We start from the raw sequence: 21672 nt of genomic DNA, 5'->3' as shown, positions 1-21672 counted from the left end.
GCACGTGTCATCCAACGTTTCCGCTGATGACTCTCATGAGAATTACCTTACTTCATTGTTTTAAGCAACGAGTGTTCAAACTCTGAATTCATGGATTCAACAGTGCAAGAGAGTTCCCATTTCTAAATATCCTTGACAACACCTGTTGTTTCTTGTGTTGTTGATTTTAGCTATTCTCACATGGATGAAGTAACATATCATTGCATTTTCGGTTTGTATTTACCTGATGATCAGTGATGTTGAGCATGTTTTGACATGTTTTTTGTCATCATGTTGTCTTCTTTGGAGAATGTCTATTCATGTATTCTGGCCATTTTTAATTGGATCATTTGTATTTTGGGCATCGTATGTATAAGACCTTTATAAATTACGATATAAACCCTTTATTGGTTATGTCATTTGTCAATATCTTCTCCCATTCAGTAGTTTTCTTTTAACTTTGAAACACAAGTAAGTTTGAAATATTTTTCAAATGATTTTATTCTAGTTTTTTTAATTAAGTGTTTTTACTTATTCATCTTTATCATAAATATTATTTCTTTTTAAAATAAATGTATTTATTTCAATTCAAGTTAGTTAACAGATAGTGTTGTATTGGTTTCAGGAGTAAAACCCAGTGATTCATCACTTACATATGAAGCCATGTACTCTTCCCAAGAAGTGCCCTCCTAATACCCATCACACAATTAGCCCATGCCCCCACTCCTCTCTCCTCCAGCAACCCTCAGTTTGTTGTTTGTATGTAAGAGTCTCCTATCGTATGCCTCCTTCTGTTTTTCTTTTTGTTCCTTCCCTTCCCCTCAGTTAATCCGTTACATGTCTTAAATTCCACATATAAGTGAAATCATGACATTTGTCTTTCTCTGATCGATTTATTTCACTCAGCAAAATACAGTCTAGTTCTATCTATGTCGCTGCAAATGGCAAGATTTCATTATTTTTGACTGCTGAGTAATACTTCATCGCATATATTTACCAGTTCTTCTTTATCCATTCATCCATCAATGGACAGTTGGTCTCTTTCCATAATTTGGCTATTGTCGATAACACTGCTGTTGTGCAGTGAGGTGTATGTGCCCTTTTAAACAACACACCTGTATCCCTTGGATGAACACCTACTAGTGCAATTGCTGGGTCATAAGGTAGTTCTATTTTTAATTTTTTGAGGAACCCACATAGTGTTTTCCAGAGTGGCTGCACCAGTTTGCATTCCCAGCAGTAGTACAAAAGAGATCCTCTTTCTCTGCATCCTTGCCAACATCTGTCGTTGCCTGAGTTGTTAATGTTAGCCATTCTGACAGGTGTGAGGTGATATCTCATTGTGGTTTTGATTTGTATTTCCCTGATGATAAGTGATTTTGAACATTTTTTCATGTGTTTGTTAGCCACCTGGATGTCTTCTTTGGACAAGTGTGTAGTCATGTGTTTTGCCCATTTCTTCACTGGATTATTCATTTTTTGAGTTTGATAAGGTCTTTATAGATTTTGCATACTAACCCTTTATCTGATATATCATTTGGAAATATCTTCTCCCATTCCGTAGGTTGCTTTTATTTGCTGACTGTTTCCTTCACTGTGCAGAAGCTTTGTATTTTGATAAGGTCCCAACAGTTCATTTTTCTTTCTGTTTCCCTTGCCTCTGCAGATGCGTTGAGTGAGAAAGTTGCTGCTTCCCAGGTCAAAGAGGTTTTTGCCTGCTTTCTGCTCTAGGATTTTGATGGCTTCCTGCCTTACATTTAGGCCTTTCTTCCATTTTGAGTTTATTTTTGTGTATGGTGAAGGAAAGTGGTGAAGGTTCATTTTTCTGTATGTTGCTGTCTAGTTTTCCCAGCACCATTTGCTGAAGAGACTTTATTTATTCCATTGGAAATTCTTTCCTGCTTTGTCACAGATTGGTTGGCCATACATTTGTGGGTCCATTTCTGGGTTCTCTTATTGTGGAGAACACTCAGTTCCATTGATGTGAGTGTCTGTTTTTTTGTGCCAGTACCATACTGTCTTGATCATTACAGCTTTGTAACACATCTTATTTTTTCCCTCAGAAATGCTTTGTGCGTGCTTATTCATTCCTCAAAACAAGCCTGTGAGGCAGGTGCCATTAATTATTGATATTTGCCCTTTAGCTTTGTAACAATTAGAATCTTGGAACACTGCAGAGAAATGGTAAGGGAGGAATAATCCCCTAATCTCAGCCAGGTGGGAATTCTGGATTTGTCTTGTCTTTTGAGTTTTTGTTTTGACTAAATTTCTCTGATCTTTGTTATCTTCACTGAATATCTCTATTGCAATCCTGTTATCAAAAATCATATTGTACCTAGGCACCTGGGTGGCTATTCAGTTAAGCTGAATACGTCTTGCAGTCCAGCATCGTGATACCTCCAGCTTCGGTTTTCTTTTTCAAGATTGCTTTGTCTATTTAGTTGTTTTCCGGTTCCATACAAATTTTAAGATTGTTCTAGCTCTGTGAAGAATGCGGGTGTTGCTTTGATAGGGATTGCATTGAATATGTTGATTGCCTGAGTAGTATCGACCTGTTAACAATCTTTGTTCTTCCCATCCAGGAGTATGGAACATTTTGCCCTTTTCTTGTGTGTCTTCTTCAATGTCTTTGATCAGTTTTCTATAGTTTTCAGTGCATTGATTTTTCACCTCTTTGGTTATGCTTATTGGTGGGTATTTTACGGGTTTTGGTGCACTTGTAAGTGGGATCGATTTCCTGATTTCTCTTACTGTTGGTTCATTATTGGTGTATAGGAATGCAATGGATTTCTGTGCATGGATTTTACATCCCGCAACCTTGCTGAATTCATGGATCAGTTCTAGAAGTGTTTTGGTGGAATCTTTTGGGTTTTCCACATAGAGTGTCATATCATCTGTGAGGAGTGAGTGTGTCTTCCTCCTGGCTTATTTGGATGTCTTTTATTCCCCTGTGTTGTCTGATTGCTGAGTCTAAGACTTCCGATACTATGTTGAATAACAGTGGTGAGAATGGGCATCCCTGTCCTGTTCCTGATCTTAGGGGGAAAGCTCTCAGTTTTTCCCTATTGAGGACGATAGTAACATTAGGTCTTTCATTTATGGCATTTGTGATCTTGAGGTATGAGCCTTCTAGCCCTACCTTTTTGAGGGTTTTTGTCAAGAAAGGATGCTGTATTTTGTCAAAGGCTTTCTCTGCATCTATTGAGAGGACCATGTGGTTCTTGTCCTTTCTTTCAGTGATGTGATGTATCACACTGATTGATTTGCAGATATTGAACTAGCCCTGTGTCCCAGGTATAAATCCCACTTGGTCTTGTTGAATAATTCTTTTAATGCATTGTGTGATTTGGCTGGCTATTACCTCATTGAGGATTTTTGCATCCATATTTATCAGGGAAATTGTTCTGTAATTCTCCTTTTGAGTGGGTTCTTTGTCTGGTTTTGGAATCAAGGTAATGATGGTCTCATAGAAGGAGTTTGTAAGGTTTCCTTCCATTTCTATTTTGGGCATGACTTCAAAAGAATAGGTGTTAACTCTTCTTAAAATATGTGGTAGAATTCCCCTGGAAAGCCATCCAGCCCTGGACTCTTGTTTTTTGGGACATTTTTGATTACTAATTTGATTCCTTTACTGTTTATGGGTGTGTTAAGAGTTTCTGTTTCTTCCTGTTTCAGTTTTGGTTGTTTATGCGTTTCTAAGAATTTGTCCACTTCTTCCAGATTGCCCTTTTTATTGGTGTCTAATTGCTCATAATATTCTCTTATTATTGTTTATATTTCTGCTGTATTGGTGGTGATCTGTCCTCTGTGATTCTTGATTTTTTAAAAATATTTTTTAATTGTATTTTGTATTTTTTAAAGTTTACATCCAAATTAGTTAGCATATAGTGCAACAGCGATTTCAGGGGTAGATTCCTTAGTGGCCCTTACCCATTTAGCCCATTCCCCCTCCCACAATCCCTCCAGTAACCCTCTGTTTGTTCTCCATATTTATGAGTCTCTTCTGTTTTGTTGTTTTGTCCCCCTCCCTGTTTGTATATTTTGTTTCCCTTCCCTTATGTTCATCTGTTTTGTCTTTTAAAGTCCTCATATGAGTGAAGTCATATGATTTTTGTCTTTCCCTGACTGACTGATTTCACTTGGCATGATACCCCCCAGTTCCATCCACGTAGTTGCAAATGGCAAGATTTCATTCTTTTTTATCGCCGAGCGATACTCCGTTGTATGTATATATATACCACGTCTTTATCCATTCATCCATCAATGGACATTTGGGCTCTTTCCATACTTTGGTTATTGTTGATAGTGGTGCTATAAACATGGGGGTGCATGTGTGCCTTTGAAACAGCACACGTGTATCCCATGGATAAATGCCTAGTAGTGCAATTGCTGGGTTGTAGGGTAATTCTATTTTTAGCTTTTTGAGGAAGCTCCATACTGTTTTCCAGAGTGGCTGCACCAGCTTGTATTCCCATGTGATTCTTTATTTTATTTATTTGGGTCCTTTCCTGTTTATTTTTGATCAAACTGGATATGGATTTATCATATTTGTTAACTCTTTCCAAGAGCCACCCTCTGATTTCATTGATCTGTTCTACTGGGTTTTTTGGTTTTGATAGCCTTACTTTCTGCTCTAGTCTTTATTATTTCCTATCTTTTGCTGGTGTGGGGTTTTATTTGCTGTTCTTTTTCCAGCTCTTTAAGGTGTAAGGTTAGACCCTTCAGCAAGGCCTCGATTGCTATATATTTCCCTCTTATGACCACCATTACTGCATCCCATAGGTCCTGGGCTTTGGTGTTATCATTTTAATTGGCTTCCATGTACTTTTTAATTTCCTCCTTAATTTCTTGGTTAGCCCATTTGTTAGTTAGTAACATTGTCTTTAGTCTCCAAGTATTTGTTATCTTTCCACCTTTTTTCTTGTGATTGATTTCGAGTTTCATAGTGTTGTGGTGTGAAAATATGCGCGGTGTGATCTTCATCTTTTTTGCTCATTGAGGGCTGATTTGTGTCCCGGTATGTGATCTATTCTGGAGAATGTCCCATGCACACTTGAGAAGAATGTGTATTCCCTTACTTTAGGATGAAATAATTCTGAATATATCTGTTAAGTCCATTTCATGTAGTCTGTCATTCATAATCATTGTTTTTTTTGTTGATTTTCTGTTTAGACGATATGTGCGTTGCTGCCATTTGAGTTCTGCAGTCCATTACCATTATGGTATTATTATCAATGAGTCTTTGTGTGTGTGATTAATTGATTTATAAATTTGAGTGCCTAACGTTTCGAGCATAAATGTTTACAGTTGTTAGATCTTCTTGATGGATAGGCCTGTTAATTATGATATAATACCTTTCTTGATCTTTTGTTACAGCCTTTATTTAAATTTTTTTTAACATTTATTGTTTTTTGATAGAATAGCATGAGTGAGGGAGGGGCAGAGAGAGAGAGAGACAGGGAGACACAGAATCCAGGTACCACGCTCTGAGCTGTCAGCACAGAGCCCAATGACGTGCTCGAACTCATGTACGATGAGATTTTTGACCCAAGCAGAAATCAGACACTTAACCGACTGAGCCACCCAGGCACCTCAGTCTTTGTTTTAAAATCTAGATTGTCTGATATAAGTATGGCTACTCTGGCTTTCTTTTTGTGACCATTAGTATGACAGATGCTTCTCCATCCCCTTACTTTCAATCTGAAGGTGTCTTTTGGTCTAAAATGAGTCTCTTGTAAACAGTATATGGATGGATCTTGTTTTCTTATCCATTCGGTTATCCTATGTGTTTTGATTGGAGTGTTTAGTCCAGTATTGCCATTATGTTTCTCGTGGAGTTGGAGTTTCTGGTGGTGTTGTGTGTACCTTTCTAGTCTTTGTTAGTTTTGATCTTTTTGGGTTTTGGTGTTTTTGTTTGTTTGGTCTTTTCTCCTCTTAGACAGTCGCCCTTAAACTTTCTTGCAAGGCTGGTGTAGTGGTCATGAACTCCTTGAATGTTTGTTTGTCTGTAAACTTTTTATTTCTCATTCTATTTTTAATGACAGCCTTGCTGGATAAATCATTCTTGGCTGCATATTTTTCTGACTCAGAACGTTGAATATATCCTGGCACTCCTTGCTTGCCTGCCAAGTTTCTGTGGATAGGTCTGCTGTGAACATGATCTGTCTTCCCTTGTAGGTTAAGGATTTTTCTTCCCTTGCTGCTCTCATGATTCTCTCTTTGCCTGAGTATTTTGTGAATTTGACTACGGTATGCCTTTAGTTTTGGTTGAATCTATTTTGAGTCCTCTGTGCTTTCTGGATTTTAATGTTTGTGTCTTTCCCCAGGTTAGGAAAGTTTTCCTCTATGATTTGCTCACATAACCTTCTACCCCATTTTCTGTCTCTTCAGCTTCTGGGACTGCTATGATTCTGATGTTATTCCTTTGTAATGAATCACTGAGTTCTCTAATTCTTATATTGTGCTCTTTTGCCTTAGACTCCCTCTTGTTTTCCTGCTTCATGTTTCTCCGTAAGCTTGTCCTCTATAAGTGATTTGCTGATATATTTCATCTATCCTTGCTGCCATGGCATCCATTCATGATTGCAGCTCAGTTATAACATTTTTTATTTCATCCTGACTAGCTGTTACTTCTTGTATAGCCACAGAAATGGATTCTAATGTATTTTCGACTCCAGCTAGTATTCTTATAATTGCGATTCTAAATTCTGGTTCAGACATCTTGCTTATATCCCAGGTTGGTTATGTCCCTGGTTGTGATTTCTCCCTGTTCTTTTTTGGGGGGTAAATTTTTTCGTTTCATAATTTTGAAGGAATAAAATGAATTAATCAGGTAGAAAAAATTAAAATTAAAAGAATTGAAATCTAAAATATTAAAATTAAAAAATTACACACACACACTCAAATAATTGAATAAATGATGCTATATCCTAGGTGTGTTTTTGTCTGGGTGTTGAAAGAGGCTTGATAGATTAGAGAAAAAAGGGGAAAAAAAGAAGAAAAAAAGGAAAACATTTGAAAATTTAAAAAAAATGAATAAAATGAAGGAGACTAAGATGAAATAATGGAAGTAAACTAGAATTTGAAAAAAAATTACACAAAGGTAGAATATATAGTAGAGAAAAAACTAAAGAAAAATATTTTTAATAAAAATTAAAAATAAAAATGAATTTTTTCTCTTTCTGTATTCAAGAAAAAGAAAAGAAATGAAAAAGAGGAAAAAGATAAAGGGTAAAAATAAGGAAAATATTTAAAAATTTGAAAAAAAAAGAGTTCAATGAATTAGACTAAAATACACTTGTGGAAGTAAAATAGAATTTGAAAAAATTTACCCAGATGTAAAACATATAGTTAAAAAAATTAAAGAAAATATTTTTAATTAAAATTGAAAGTAAAATTGAATTTTTTCTCTTTCTGTATTCCAGAAAAAAAAGAAATAGCGAACAAAAAGAAAAAAAAAAGAAAATTGAATAGATGGACCTGCTAACAGACTGAAATATGACAAATTTACTTTGATTTCCCCTACAATTCAGACTGTGATGTGCTTTATAGTCATAAGTAAGTAGGCTATACTTGTGTTCTTGAAGAGCAAGGTTGGTCTAGTTGGGCAGGACTTAGTGTAATGGCTCCATTCTCCACTAGATGGCGGTGCTACCCTACTGGGGTGATTTGTTGTGGCACTTGTAGGTGCATATGCACATGCATAGAAGCAGTGAAAATGGCATCACCCAGCTACGCAGTCTGTAGTATCGGAACTCATTTCTCCCCGATTAGCACTCGTGCACCCGTCCTCTGCCTTCAGCTTTCATCCACTCCTTGCTTTTTCACTGTCTGTGACCAAGCCCCAGGCAGTACCTCTCTCCCGAGTTTTGTCTCAGATGAGGCTGTTTTCCCCAGCCTCTTACGTCTGAAGGACTGTGGCTTTGACCTGTTCCGCCCCTCTGCGGGAGGGTCTTACTGAGCAATGGCTGGGTTCCGGCCGCACCCAGGAAAGTTCGTGGGACAGTGCTGCTGCCAGTGCACAGAGACTGGGCCAGGTGCCAGCCCGCCCCCCACAAAAGTTTGTGAAGTAGTGTAGCAGCAGCTTTTCAGGGATTATGGAAAATCACAACACACATCTGGCACCACCTTAAGGCTTCACCCTTAATGACCTTGCTCTAGCACCAGCAACTATGGCTTTTCTCTGGGGTCTGCTGGGACCAGGTGGCCTCACATTCTCTACCAAATGTCCTTCCAGCAGTGGAACCAGTACTCCCCGTGTGGCCCTAGAACCTCCCGGACCCCACTCTGGTCCTGGGGATTCGCCCTTCCCACCAGAGCACTGCCAGTTATCGAGCTGCAGAGTTGTAGACTTTGCACTCTCCCTGTTTACAGTCTTAATGGAATTTTAGCCCTCTCCTTTCTCCCTTTTTAGTTTAGTCCCTGCAGCTGTTTCCAGTTTTCCCCCTTCTCTCCAGCTGCTTTTGGGGAGGGGTGCTTTTCCCATATTCTCACCACCGTCTCTGTCCTCTCTCTGCATGTAAAGCACCTCCCTGTCCTTCACGGCTTCTGTCTCCCCAAGTTCACCAATCTGCGCCAGGTACCTGCTGAATTCTGTGGTTCAGGTTGTGCAGAATGTTGTGTTCATCCTCAGATCACTTTTCTAGTTGTGCAGGGTGGTTTAGTGTTGGTCTGGCTGTATTTCATGGACACGAGACACAAAAAACGTCCACGCTTTTCTGCCATCTTGGCTCCCTCCCCAGAAAGCTGTGTTTTTAACTTCTTATTGCAGAGTAACTAAATCTATTTGGATCCATTGGAAAACATGCTTTGTGCTTAATTGGCTCGTGAATTTAGCATCTAAAAAATTCTGGTGTATAACACCTCTCTCGGTTACTAAGTCCTCAATTGGAGACTAAGGTTTCCTAAGAGTTAAAATTCTGCTAAGTGTACATAAGACTGATGGAAATAAGGAAAGCAACCCTGTATGTAGGAAAGTAGGAGGTTTGTAAGAAAGATATAAGGAATGGAAGTACATTTTTTGTTGAGGGTCAAAGAAAGTAATTTTGCCCTAAATGAGACTTGTTCGTTGCAGAGAAATGGCTTTGGGACAAAGTTTGAAGGCAAAGGAAAGTTGTAGAAGGTTCATGAAGGGACATCTTTGGAAAGGAATTTTATGTGTGCTCAGGATGGACTAAGGTTGAGATAAATGGAATTTAAAAAGTACCCTGGTATAAGGTGGAAATTCTGCTTTTCTTTCTATTCAAAAGTCAATGTTTTCTTGGACTGTTGATTTGCCTTTGATAAGACAACGTAAACAAAGGTTTTCTTTTTTGTTTGTCTGCCAGAAAAACCAAAGCTTTAGGTTTTATCTTTATCCGGTCTTTGATTACTTAGTTAAAACTTCTCAATGTTGAAGGAGCTAGGGTTTGTTAACAATGATATAATGCTATACATTCGCCGTTAGGATTTTTATTGCCGCCTTGGTTGAATAAATAAAGTTTTAAGATTTTTAATGATCTGTAATCCTATTTAGGATGTGCTTTATAACTTTCTAAGGTTTTAACAAACTTCCCAGGATTTAAAGGGTAAATGAAGTCTTTTTGACCAATTAGGCCCTTTTATTTGGGATGCTAACTTACTTGGAGAAGCATTGTCATGCAACGGTAAATCTTAGATTGTATTGCATGGGTAAATGTTGTAACTGCCCAAATGTATATGCAATTCCTAAAGTTTTAATGTTTTGGTATAAGGTCATCACCTAATATTCTGATTGCTTGAAGTGTTATATGTTACAGTAATAACTGAACTTCTTTGCCAATTGCATCATAATGGACTCTCATCGGATCTTTAACAATGTGTATTTTTGAGTTTTTTTCATTTATAGTTGTTCTTATTCTCTCACAAAACGTGTTTCTTCTTCAAGAAGATTTATAAAAAGGACTTGTGGGAGAAATACAGGTATTGGACATCTGTAAGATTAATACTAAAATGGGTAAGAGTTTCCAGAGCTAAAAAGCTGCATTCAAACTGAACAAGGATTAGGAACATGGGACTAAATGAACTGAGGAAGAGTATAGTTGTGTGACTCTTGTTGGAAATATTGCTGGTTCTCTAATGTTTGCTTTTCCAGATTAAGGAAACTTTCTCTTAAGATACCTATGATATACAGAAATGTCATAAAGTGGTCATTTGTAAACAACTGAGGCATTTATCTTTTCCCTCTACCTACCCCCTGAAATTCAAAAACTCTCAGTGAGTATTTTTTTCTTTCATGGCGATTACAATTGTTTGCAGAAGTTCAGTAAGAATCTGTTCGTCTTGTGAGTATTCTCTGTTCTGTGTTTAACTCAAATCTCTGTATATATCTCCTGTCTCTTTTAGCTTCTTTTGTTTGTGCATCTAGATTTGTCTGTGTCTCTTTCCCTTTCAATGAAGACTTTTCCTTTTCACTTTCCCCACTTAGGCTCTTTATATGTTCATCTATGGGTAACCACAGAAATCCCGACCCAGGGCAGCAGTGCAGCAACTGCCTTAGGGAGGTTGGACTATTCCCGCTGCTTTTTTCAGATGCAGGATTGTAGTGAAGAAGAAGAGCAAAGAGCTGGGACAATTCAGAGACCATAAATTGCCTGTTTGAGAAGGTACTGAGCTAGTGGTAATTTGGGGCTTTCTTATGAAAAACTGTCCTGACTATTCCAGCTTGACTGAAAGGATGGTGTCAGGACCCTGCTGGTGGAGGAATTCTGCTTTCTGATTGTATTATGTTGCTGTTGTATAAAATCGTATTTTGACCGGTATTCCTTTTATTCTACCTGTCTCATCCCTTAAAAATTCCTAATGATTATTGTTTTCTCTAAACTTAGCTTTTCCAAATGTGACTTTATCAGCTTCTTTTATCCTTTTAAAAAATATTCAACATCATACACATTATTTTTTATAGCCTCTTTGTCTCCTGCTTTCTTAGTGTCATAGGTACAGTATTTTGTACAACATTGTCATATTAAACTATGTCCAGTTTAAAAAATAGTTAAGAGTGAATTGTCATTATATGGACACCCCTGTTAACTAGAGCCTTGGACAGAACCTCAGACGGCCTGTACCCAAGTGCATACAGTTCCTTCACTTTGTTGGTGACTTGTTATAATCAGTGCTTTGATATTGGTTTTAGTTTTGACCATATTTTTTACTATAACTATAGTCATCACCCATGTGTGAGTTCATAAACAATAGTTTGTTTACCTGGTTTTGAACTCTATGTAGAGGGATGGATTTCTTTCTAACTTGCATCATTTGCTCAGTACTCTTGTGTGAACAGCTTTGTTTCCATTTGTTTAGCTGTAGTTTTATTCATATTGTTGTAGAGTACACACTTCTGCATGAACACGCCACAGTTGACCCAGTTTACTGTGATGGGCATTAGGATATTTCCAGGTTTCAGTGAATACAAACAGTGGTGCCATTGAGCGTTCTTATATATGTGTCTTCAGACAGGTGACTGAGCATTCCCCTAGGTCATATCACATCTAGGAATGTCAGTGTGGGTCTGCATCACTCGATTATGCCACGCTGTTATCAAAGTGATTTGACCATGTAAGACTGGCAGCAGCGAGTGAAGCCTGGGAAGAAAATCTTTAATTATTGGTCCGTAATTCCCTCCCTCTTCAGGACACCCAGAGTGTATCGCCTATACTAGGTCTCCCCTTAACTATCAGGATGCGATCTAGCTGGAATTGAATTACTGAGAAAATTCAAATCTAAGAATGTTTGTAGCAGGAGATGCTTTATCTCCTTGGGCTGAACATGAATAAAGGAAACTGGAAGTCATGCATCTATGAAAAACAGCCAATAACCACCCATCGGCTTCCTTCCACTTTACTTTGTGGTTATTTTAACTCTCTTGGTAAACTCTAAATCATTTGGAACTGAAATGCAAGGACAAGTTGAATTTAAACAAACGATGTATGGGGGCGCCTGGGTGGCTCAGTCGGTTAAGCGTCCGACTTCAGCCAGGTCACGATCTCGCGGTCCGTGAGTTTGAGCCCCGCGTCGGGCTCTGGGCTGATGGCTCGGAGCCTGGAGCCTGTTTCCGATTCTGTGTCTCCCTCTCTCTCTGCCCCTCCCCCATTCATGCTCTGTCTCTCTCTGTCTCAAAAATAAATAAAACGTTAAAATTAAAAAAAAATAAAAAAAATAAACAAACGATGTATGTTTTGTTAAAAAGACATAATTTTTAAAATTGAGTACATCACCAAAACCAATTGATATAAACTGAACAGTGATTTAGAGGATTTGAGATTTCATTCCCTTAGCCACATTAGAATTTTGGTAGAATTTGGTTGCCCTCCTTTATATTTACCTTAAAGATTAGAATGTGTCTAAGACTTAGCTCTGTGATCGCAAATAACTTGGTTATGAATGAAATTAAATGAAGAATGCATTCAAATATTTATGTTTAAAATTAAGTAACTGAATGGAATCTTCCTTATATATGTATACGCAAATATTTTTGGCACTTGTGAGGAAAAAATCTTAAGTGTTTTGTAGAACATCTAGGTCATCACAGATGAGAGTTGTAGTAGCTGGGGAGGTCTAGGGAGTTATTTGTTCCCTATCAGATATGCGAACGAATAAAAAGACAGGTTAGGCCTCCTCTGACATTGTCCTCCATAGTTATTGTCCCTGAGGATTGCCATGTTTGGGCAGCTCAGTGACATGGGCTCATTAAAGGTGTGGGCATCCGTTCCCCAGAGACGTCTGCAGGGGAAGGGACTTAGTTCTCTGTGCCAGCCCAAACACAGCTCAGAGTTACGGCACTTTCGCCTGCTCATAAGGTCTCACTGTCACACAGGCAGGTCACCGTACTCGAGAAACCATACTGAGAGTTTGTGACTGCCTTCATCTTCTACCTCCAAGAGGCAAAGTGCAGATCTCTGGTGCCACATGAAGACCTGTGAAGTCATTGTGAGAAAGTGCCCTTTGCATAAGAAAAGGTTATGGATGACCCAGTGCTGGTATAGTCAACCTTTGCATTTCCTGCAGACTCTGATTCTACATGTCCGTGTTCCTATCCCCAGAGCTGTATTTAGGCAGTAACTTGGAATGAGGTAGGGAAATAGCTTAAACCCAACAGAGAAGGTGAGAAAAGGTGAGTGAAAATGGAACTAAGTCTCTCTGTTGCTTTAAGAATTGGGAAGTTAAATTATTTTCAGTTGCAATTGTTTTTGAAATAAAAAGGTTGTATTTGTTTGCATATGTGGTGAATTGTCTGAAGGAACAGACTATGGAAGTTTATCAAATAGAAGAACTAAACTTAATTACTGATTAGAGATGTCAACAAGTCATTCCTAGACATTTCATTCTACGTAGTACATTCGTCACACGTCTCTATGCTCGTATGAAAACAACTTAAATATGCATGTTTGGTGATAATAAAATATGTTTTTTATGCATATATGTAAAAGTATTAGATTGAGTGTTTCCATGCTATTCCTTTGGTTCTATAATGTCTGTGAAATATTGTTGTCTATGTAGAAACTCATTGTCAGTATTTATAGTTTCTAAATGCTCATTTTCTCCCGTATTACAGAAATATCTAAAATATGCACTGAGTGTTGAAAATGCTTTGTGAAATTTACTACAGGGAAATTCCATTTTGTGAATGTTGTGTCAATACATCTTGTTTTTGACTTTATTGTTAACAAGAAATGATGATCTTCCATTTGAATACAAATACCAACATGAAGAAGACAAAGTTGAAGGAAAACTGAATGTTTACTTAATTGATGAATTAGGGAAATGACAAGTTATGTATGTGTGTGTGTGTGTGTGTGTGATTGCACTGAGGTCAAGTGTAAAGTACACTAGGTCCCACCCTTCTACCCTTGCACACAATCATGAATGGACTCTTGTATGAACAGTGTTGGTGACCTGCTCAGATGCTCTTTACCTGCTGGGGCTCCAAGCCAAACCCTGCTTGCTATGAGTGTGGGCTCCAAGGTTCACAGCCATTCCCTTCTTTTTAAATTTTTTTTTTTCTTCAACGTTTTTTATTTATTTTTGGGACAGAGAGAGACAGAGCATGAACGGGGGAGGGGCAGAGAGAGAGGGAGACACAGAATCGGAAACAGGCTCCAGGCTCTGAGCCATCAGCCCAGAGCCTGACGCGGGGCTCGAACTCACGGACCGCGAGATCGTGACCTGGCTGAAGTCGGACGCTTAACTGACTGCGCCACCCAGGCGCCCCACAGCCATTCCCTTCTTGAGACAATTGCCCTCACCTGCAAAGGAGCTATAGTGCCAGGTGGTCGGGGAACATGGTGGGTGCAGCTCAAGCCAGTGACAGACTTATGGGATGTACAAAAGGCTGCCAATGCCAAGGCAGGACTAAATCTGATGCAATTCATGTTCCAGAGCCATGGTGTCCAATAGTGTAGTAAGTAGCCACATAAGCGATTTAAATTTAAATTCATTACAATGAAAAACATGTGAAGTTCAGTTTCTTAGCTGGGAAATTTTAAATGCTCAGGCAGTGACAAGTGGAGAGTGGGTATAGTATTGGACAGTGAGGACAGAGTATTTCTACCATCACAGATGGATGCTTTTACTGGAGAGTTCTGGCCAGCATCTCATGGGATCAGGCTCCTGCTCTGTTCCACTGGAGACCACATCCTTGCTTAGCAACATTCTCTGCTGTCTTCCTTCCCTCACCCCGTTTATCCCGAGAGCATTCCCTGAATAAACAACCTGCAGTGGAAATCCTACTTCATTGTCTTCTTCCGTAGAACCTGACCTACAGCCCTGTCAGTGTTCATCACATCTGTCATTTCCTATGTAGTGATGGCTGTATCCCCTCATTTGCTCAAACTCCCTCGTCATCGGGGGCCTGTTCTCATATGTCTGAGGTCAGCCCAGACCCATGGGACAGAAGCATCAAGAAAGCAATAGCGATTCAGTCATAGAACTAAGGCTGAGGAAATCTTGCCCACACTTTTTCAGGATTCATTCAAGAACTGGATAGGGCAGGGTATGTATGTCAAATATATCAGTGAGTGTTATATATTTTAAATATCTTAAGTGTAGTCATTATCTTGAGATATTTTGTCTTTAAAATATGTAGTGTGCATACTGAGCATCTAGTTTGTGGAAATATGGATTCTTGCACTGAAATTTTTAGAATTTTGTGTCAGTATTGAACAGTTATGGTAATCACTGCATCTCCTTGTGTGTGTCAGGAGTAAGCATTTAACCTCTTTTATTTGTTGCCTGTTCTTTGTTTTTTAAAATTATTTATTTTTAAATTTACATCCAAGTCAATTAGCATATGGTGCAACAATGATTTCAGGAGTAGATTCCTTAATCCCCTTACCCATTTAGCCCATCCTCCCTCCCACAACCCCACCAGCAACCCACTCTTTGTTTTCTATACTTAAGCGTCTCTTATGTTTTGTTCCCCTCCCTGTTTTTCTATTATTTTTGATTCCTTCATGTTCATCTATTTTATATCGTAAAGTCCTCATATGAGTGAAGTCATATGATATTTGTCTTTCTCTAATCCCGCTTAGCATAATACCCTCTAGTTCCAACCACATAGTTGCAAATGGCAAGATTTCATTCTTTTTGATTGCCGAGTAATACTCCATTGTATATATATACCTCTTCTCTTTATCCATTCATCCATTGATGGACATTTGGGCTTTTTCCATACTTTGGTTATTGTTGATAGTGCTGCTATAAACATTGGGGTGCATGTGCCCCTTCAAAACAGCACACCTGTATCCCTTGGATAAGTACCTAGTAGTGCAATTGCTGGGTCATAGGGCCATTCTACTTTTAATTTTTGGAGAAGACTCCACACTGTTTTCCAGAGTGGCTACACCAGTTTACATTCCCACCATCAGTGCAAAAGAGATACTTTTTCTCTGCATCCTCGCCAACATCTCTTGTGGCCTGAGTTGATAATGTTAGCCATTCTGACAGGAGTAAGGTTGTATATCATTGTGTTTTTGATTTATATTTCCCCAATGATGAGTGCTGTTGAGCTTTTCTTCATGGTTGGTTGCCATCTCGATGTCTTCTTTGGAGAAGTGTCTATTCATGTCTTTTGTCCATTTCTTCACTGGATTCTTTGTTTTTTTTGGGGGGGGGATGTTGAATTTGGTAAGTTCTTTAAACCATTATCTGATATGTCGTTTGCAAATATATTCTCCCATTCCATTGGTTGCCCTTTAGTTTTGCTGATTGTTTCCTTTGCTGTACAGAAGTTTTTATTTTGATGAGGTCCCAATAGTTCATTTTTGCTTTGGTTTCCCTTGCCTCCGGAGATGTGTTGAGTAAGAAGTTGCTGCAGCCGAGGTCAAAGAGGTTGTTGCCTGCTTTCTTCTCGAGGATTTTGATGGCTTCCTATCTTACATTTGGGTCTTTCCTCCATTTTGAGTTTATTTTTGTGTATGGTATAAGAAAGTGGTCCAGTTTTCCCAGCACCACTTGCTGAAGAGACTGTCTTTATTCCATTGGACATTCTTTCCTGCTTTGTCAAAGATTAGTTGGCCATACATTTGTGGGTCCATTTCTGGGTTCTCTATTCTGTTCCATTGATCTGCGTGTCTGTCTTTGTGCCAGTATCATACTGTCTTGATGATTACAGCTTTGTAATACAGCTTGAATTCTGGGATTGTGATGCCTCCTTCTTTGGTTTCCTTTTTCAAGACTGCTTTGGCTGTTCGGGGTCCTTTATGGGTCCATACAAATTTTAGGATTGTTTGTTCTAGCTCTGTCAAGAATGCTGGTGTATTTTGATAGGTATTGCATTGAATATGTAGATTGCTTTGGGTACCATTGACATTTTAACAATATCTGTTTTTCCTATCCGAGAGCATGGAATATTTTTCCATTTTTTGTGTCTTCAATTTCTTTCATAAGTTTTCTATAATTTTCAATGTATAGATTTTTCACCTCTTTGGTTAGATTTATTCCTAGGTATTTTATGTTTTTTTTGGTGCAATTGTAAATGGGATTGATTCCTTGATTTCTCTTTCTGTTGCTTCATCATTGATGTATCCGAATGCGACTGATTTCCGTGCATTGGTTTTATATCCTGCAACTTTGCTGAATTCATGGATTAGTTCTAGCCATTTTTTTGTGGAATCTCCTGGGTTTTCCATATAGAGTATCATGTTATGTGCAAAGAGTGAAAGTTTGACCTCCTCCTGATGATGTCTGTTCTCTTAATTATTATTCTAAAATTGAGTTTTGCGAGATGTCATTTGCCATTATATCCCCTTTTTGATAGTTATCATACATAATGTATGCTTTTTTCAAGTATTTATTTTTTTCTGTATGTGAAGTAGTAATTTATTTGTGATTTTTATAACTGGACTTTTCTGTATCATATCATCATATCATATCATATCATATCATATCATATCATATCAGTTGTGTTCCACATAATGTAAGTTCACACACACATATAATCCCATAAAATAGCAAATCACTTTACAAGTCATCTCACCAGCATTTTATTTTTTCCCAACTGCCTTCTTAGTCCTTATTGATATAATATTGTTTAAATATATCATTATTTTATTCTAATGTTGCATTATTATATTGGTGTTTTCCTTGGATGAGTTAGCATTTTATGTTTGTGCTCCTTCACATTGGTGAGTACTTCCCCTATTAGACACATTTTAAAATTTGTCAGGAATCTATAACTGGTAAATGTATCTATATTCATGCTTGTCTGCAAGAGTTGGAACCATGGTTTGCTTTCATTGTTCTTCTGAGTAGGTGTGAGTCAGGTGATGTTCCCTTGTGTTGCACATTTAGATTGTCTCAAACACCTGTGTAATTAATTCTATTAAGAAAATTTTGTGCATAGATTTTGTTTATCAAATGTCATTGCTTTCACTGATCACATCTTTGTAGGAAAAGGAGGTGTAAAATAGTGTCAAATACCACATCCTTTTCTCAGTATTTATGACTATTTGTTTTATGCCAGTTTTGTACCAATTTCTTTCACCCATCAGTGGGTCTAACCCCAATCATGATTCAGATTTTAAAAGTCTTAGAAGAATCAACAATGTGCTGTATGCCCAACCATTTGAATGTGATAGAACTGAAATCCTCATTTTCTGATGCTTCTTTGGTCAGCGTATAACTATTCTTCTTCAGTAGTAAGCGTTGGATGAAAATGGTCATCACCGAGCCTTATATTTGGCAATGTGTTTGGTTCAGTGTCACTAACTCTGCAAGGTAGCTTCCAGAAAGGTAATAATTAACCTAATGTTGATGGATGTCTGAGATTTTGTGTAATACCAAAATAATTTTTTGTTTATGCCTTCCCTTGTATACATTAAGTATTGCATTATAGCGCTTTGACCTGCCATTGCTTTGAGAGTGCTTCTGTCTTTAGCTCTTATTTTATCATAGGAAGTGTATGTACATAACTACATGGTTGGATAACTTTTTAAAATGTTTTTTTGTGACTAGAGTGTTGATAGGGAATAATCCAACTTATTTCAGGAATTTTACAGACACTAGTTGGTGTAATGTATGTAACAGAAATCTGTAGAAGGAAGAGGAAAATAGTGATGACTGGATTTTTGAGTTCTGAATCCAACTGACTTGACACAGCCAAATGAATTTTTGGAGTTCCTGTTAAAATGGTATGGTAATTTTAAACATCTTTAGGGAAAAAGTTAACACTGTGACTGAATGGTGGTATTCTGGTTCTCTCTGATTATTTGTTTTACTACCACAGGAAAAAAACACCAATGTGTGTTTATTTGCGGATCTAGTCATGAAATTTTGAATGTAATTGAATTTTTTGTATAAGTACATTTTAGGTCATAAATTCCTACATCTGGATGCATTTGGAGATTATGTTGTATTATAAAGTACTGCAAGTGAGTTGTGTGCAAATCCAGTTGTGTGGAATTATGAGATACATATTTAAAATAATGACTCTCTTTCTGTCTCCATCTCTTTCCTATTCTTTCTGATTTCATGCCCTCTTTTTCCTCATCCTGTTTTTCTCTAAATGTACCTACATATTCAAAGTACTTTAAATCCTATTTAAGATCAGACTGAAAGAACTTTCGTACCTGTGACTGATGGAAACACAAGGTCCATTATTTGATTTTCTATTACATGTTAATGATTTACTTTTTTGATAGTGTGGAACTATATTAGTATAAGCAATGTCAGTTTCAATGAGTACATAATTTATTTAAATAGTTATTGATATAATCCAATGGCCATGTCTTTTAACATGATACATCCACCCCCTGCTAACTTTCTATTATTTAGAACATTTCTTTAAAAATTGCTAAATACTTGCTGTTGACAGGAAACATGTGATAAGAAAGAATGGACCCGAAAAATGGAAGTTCTTTCACGGGCTTTATCCTGCTGGGTTTCTCTGACCGGCCTCAGCTGGAGCGAGTCCTCTTTGTGGTTCTTCTGATCTTCTATCTGCTCACCCTGCTGGGAAACACAACCATCATTGCGTTGTCCCGCCTAGACCCACACCTGCAGACTCCCATGTACTTTTTCCTGTCCAACCTAAGCTTTCTGGACCTGTGTTACACGACCAGCATTGTTCCTCAGCTGCTGGTTCATCTCAGGAGAGAAGACAAGTCTATCTCCTTCGGCGGCTGTGTAGCTCAGCTGTTTGTCTCTCTAGGGTTGGGATCCACAGAATGCATTCTGTTAGGGGTGATGGCATTTGACCGCTACGCAGCCGTCTGCAGGCCCCTGCACTACACAGTGATCATGCACCCCCGTCTCTGTGCCCTGATGGCTTCTGCATCGTGGTTCATTGGTTTTGCCAACTGCTCGTTGCAGTCGGGGCTCATCTTCCTTGTACCACTTTGTGGGAGAAATAAAATAGATCACTTCTTTTGTGAGATCCCCCCACTGCTCAAGCTTGCCTGTGTTGACACCACTGTGAATGAGTCTGAGCTCTTCTTTGTCGGTTTGATCATTCTGCTCATACCTATGGCATTAATCACATTCTCTTATGGTCGGATTGTCAGGGTGGTCTTAAGAATAAAGTCAATTGCGGGACAGAGGAAAGTGTTTGGGACATGTGGATCCCACCTTACAGTGGTCTCCCTGTTCTATGGCACGGCCATCTGTGCTTACCTGCTGCCCAGCAACAACCACTCCCAGAATCAGGGCAAGTTCATTTCTCTCTTCTACACCATCATCACCCCCATGGCCAACCCCTTCATCTATACACTGAGGAACAAGGATGTGACGAGTGCAATGAAGAATGCGCTTTATGGGGGCTGTGACTCCAGATGACTGGGGTTGAAAGACCCTGTGATAGAAGTCTTTGAATTCAGACGCTTTAAGGTGTTTGTGTCCAGCACATGTCCTCCAATATTTCCCCTAATGACTCTCAAGGAAATTTTCTTACCGTATTCTTTTATGCAAGTGAGCATTCCAAGTCTAAGTTCATGGATTCATTCTAACCTCCAGAGATGCTGGTTTAGTGTTTCTACAGCATTTGCATCATATTAATTTTTTAGAAAGCTCCACAGGTTTTTCTTGTTTCACCCCCTCTTGGGAATAGTATTCCATTTCTAATTGTAAAAAAAAATATGCACATACTATAAAGGCATACTGAAAAAAAGAATAGCAACAACTACAATAGTGTAGGAAATATTAGCATTTCAGCATTTTCTAGCAATTTCTGGAGGCATATCACTTATTCTTGCAATTTGATCATGGCTCTATTAAATGGTCCATAGGCTGACAGTATCACAGCTTTTTCCCAGAATTAGTATATAACTTGGGAAAGAAAAATTTTAGGTCAGAGAAAATCCTGGTAACATCAATCCTGATGAAGTCATTCAGATATTAGGCCCCAGTGTGACCGTAGCAGTGTGACAGTAATTTAATGTAGCCTTCATGTCACAGAGGGAGATGGTGTAATGCAGTCATCCCAGGGACAATGGGAGCATCAGGTAGCAATACAGCAGGCGGTGCTTATGTGTAATTTTGGGCATAGTCACTGAAACACCCATGTGAGTGTGCAACTTGCTTATTTTAAGTTTGTGAACGCTCCCATTCATTAAAATTGTCTTTGGAGGACATTAAATGACACAAGTCCTAATTTACATTTTTTTTAACCTATAATAATGCAGCAAAAGTTTCAAAGGGTAAAATATATTTATTTATTTTTTAAAAAAATGTTTATTTTCGAGAGAGAGAAGGACCGACTGTGAGTGGGGGAGGGCAGAGAGAGAGGGAGAGAGAATCCGAAGCAGGCTCCAGGCTCTGAGCTGTCAGCCCAGAAGCTGACACAGGGCTCAAACTCAAGAACCGAGAGACCTGCCCTGAGCTGAAGTCAGATGCCCAACTGACAGAGCCACCCAGGTGCCCCTCAAAGGGTAAAATATATTTAGATACTCACTTCATACCATTTTATAAATTCTTTGATTGAGGCCTGAAGTAACCAAGGCTTTTGTATCTCACGTCTGCCAAAAGTCCCATACAATTTGATTGCAGGGAAATATTACAAAACAATAAAGAATTGCCTCTATTTTCCAGGAAATCCCAGGTTCTTGGAGCTCATTTAGATTCACCAGGAGAAAGTTTAAGAAAGAAATGTATATTAATCATTAAAAATCTCAATATGTCTGAAGTTTACAAATAGTCGTCTCATTATGAAATAGCTGTAATCCATTCTAAATTATAAGTAATAAATAG

General features: G+C 38.3%; 1 protein-coding gene across 1 annotated transcript; it reads left to right on the top strand.

The window, feature by feature from the left end:
- Window positions 1-19323: 19323 nt before the first annotated feature.
- On the top strand, window positions 19324-20262 carry LOC124528444 (putative olfactory receptor 2B8). Its single transcript, XM_047102068.1, has one exon. The coding sequence runs from the start codon at window positions 19324-19326 to the stop codon at window positions 20260-20262; it is 939 nt and encodes a 312-aa protein (XP_046958024.1).
- Window positions 20263-21672: the final 1410 nt, after the last annotated feature.

The sequence above is a fragment of the Lynx rufus genome, unplaced genomic scaffold (assembly GCF_022079265.1).
Source record: "Lynx rufus isolate CCGP_SWC_20201006 ecotype Redwood Valley unplaced genomic scaffold, mLynRuf1.p SCAF_6, whole genome shotgun sequence".
NCBI classification, from domain to species: Eukaryota; Metazoa; Chordata; class Mammalia; order Carnivora; family Felidae; genus Lynx; species Lynx rufus.
This window is presented reverse-complemented; position numbering and strand designations above follow the sequence as displayed.

Bases quoted from the DNA above. Each gene is read 5' to 3' on its own strand.
- LOC124528444 (XM_047102068.1), top strand. From the start codon at position 19,324: ATGGACCCGAAAAATGGAAGTTCTTTCACGGGCTTTATCCTGCTGGGT.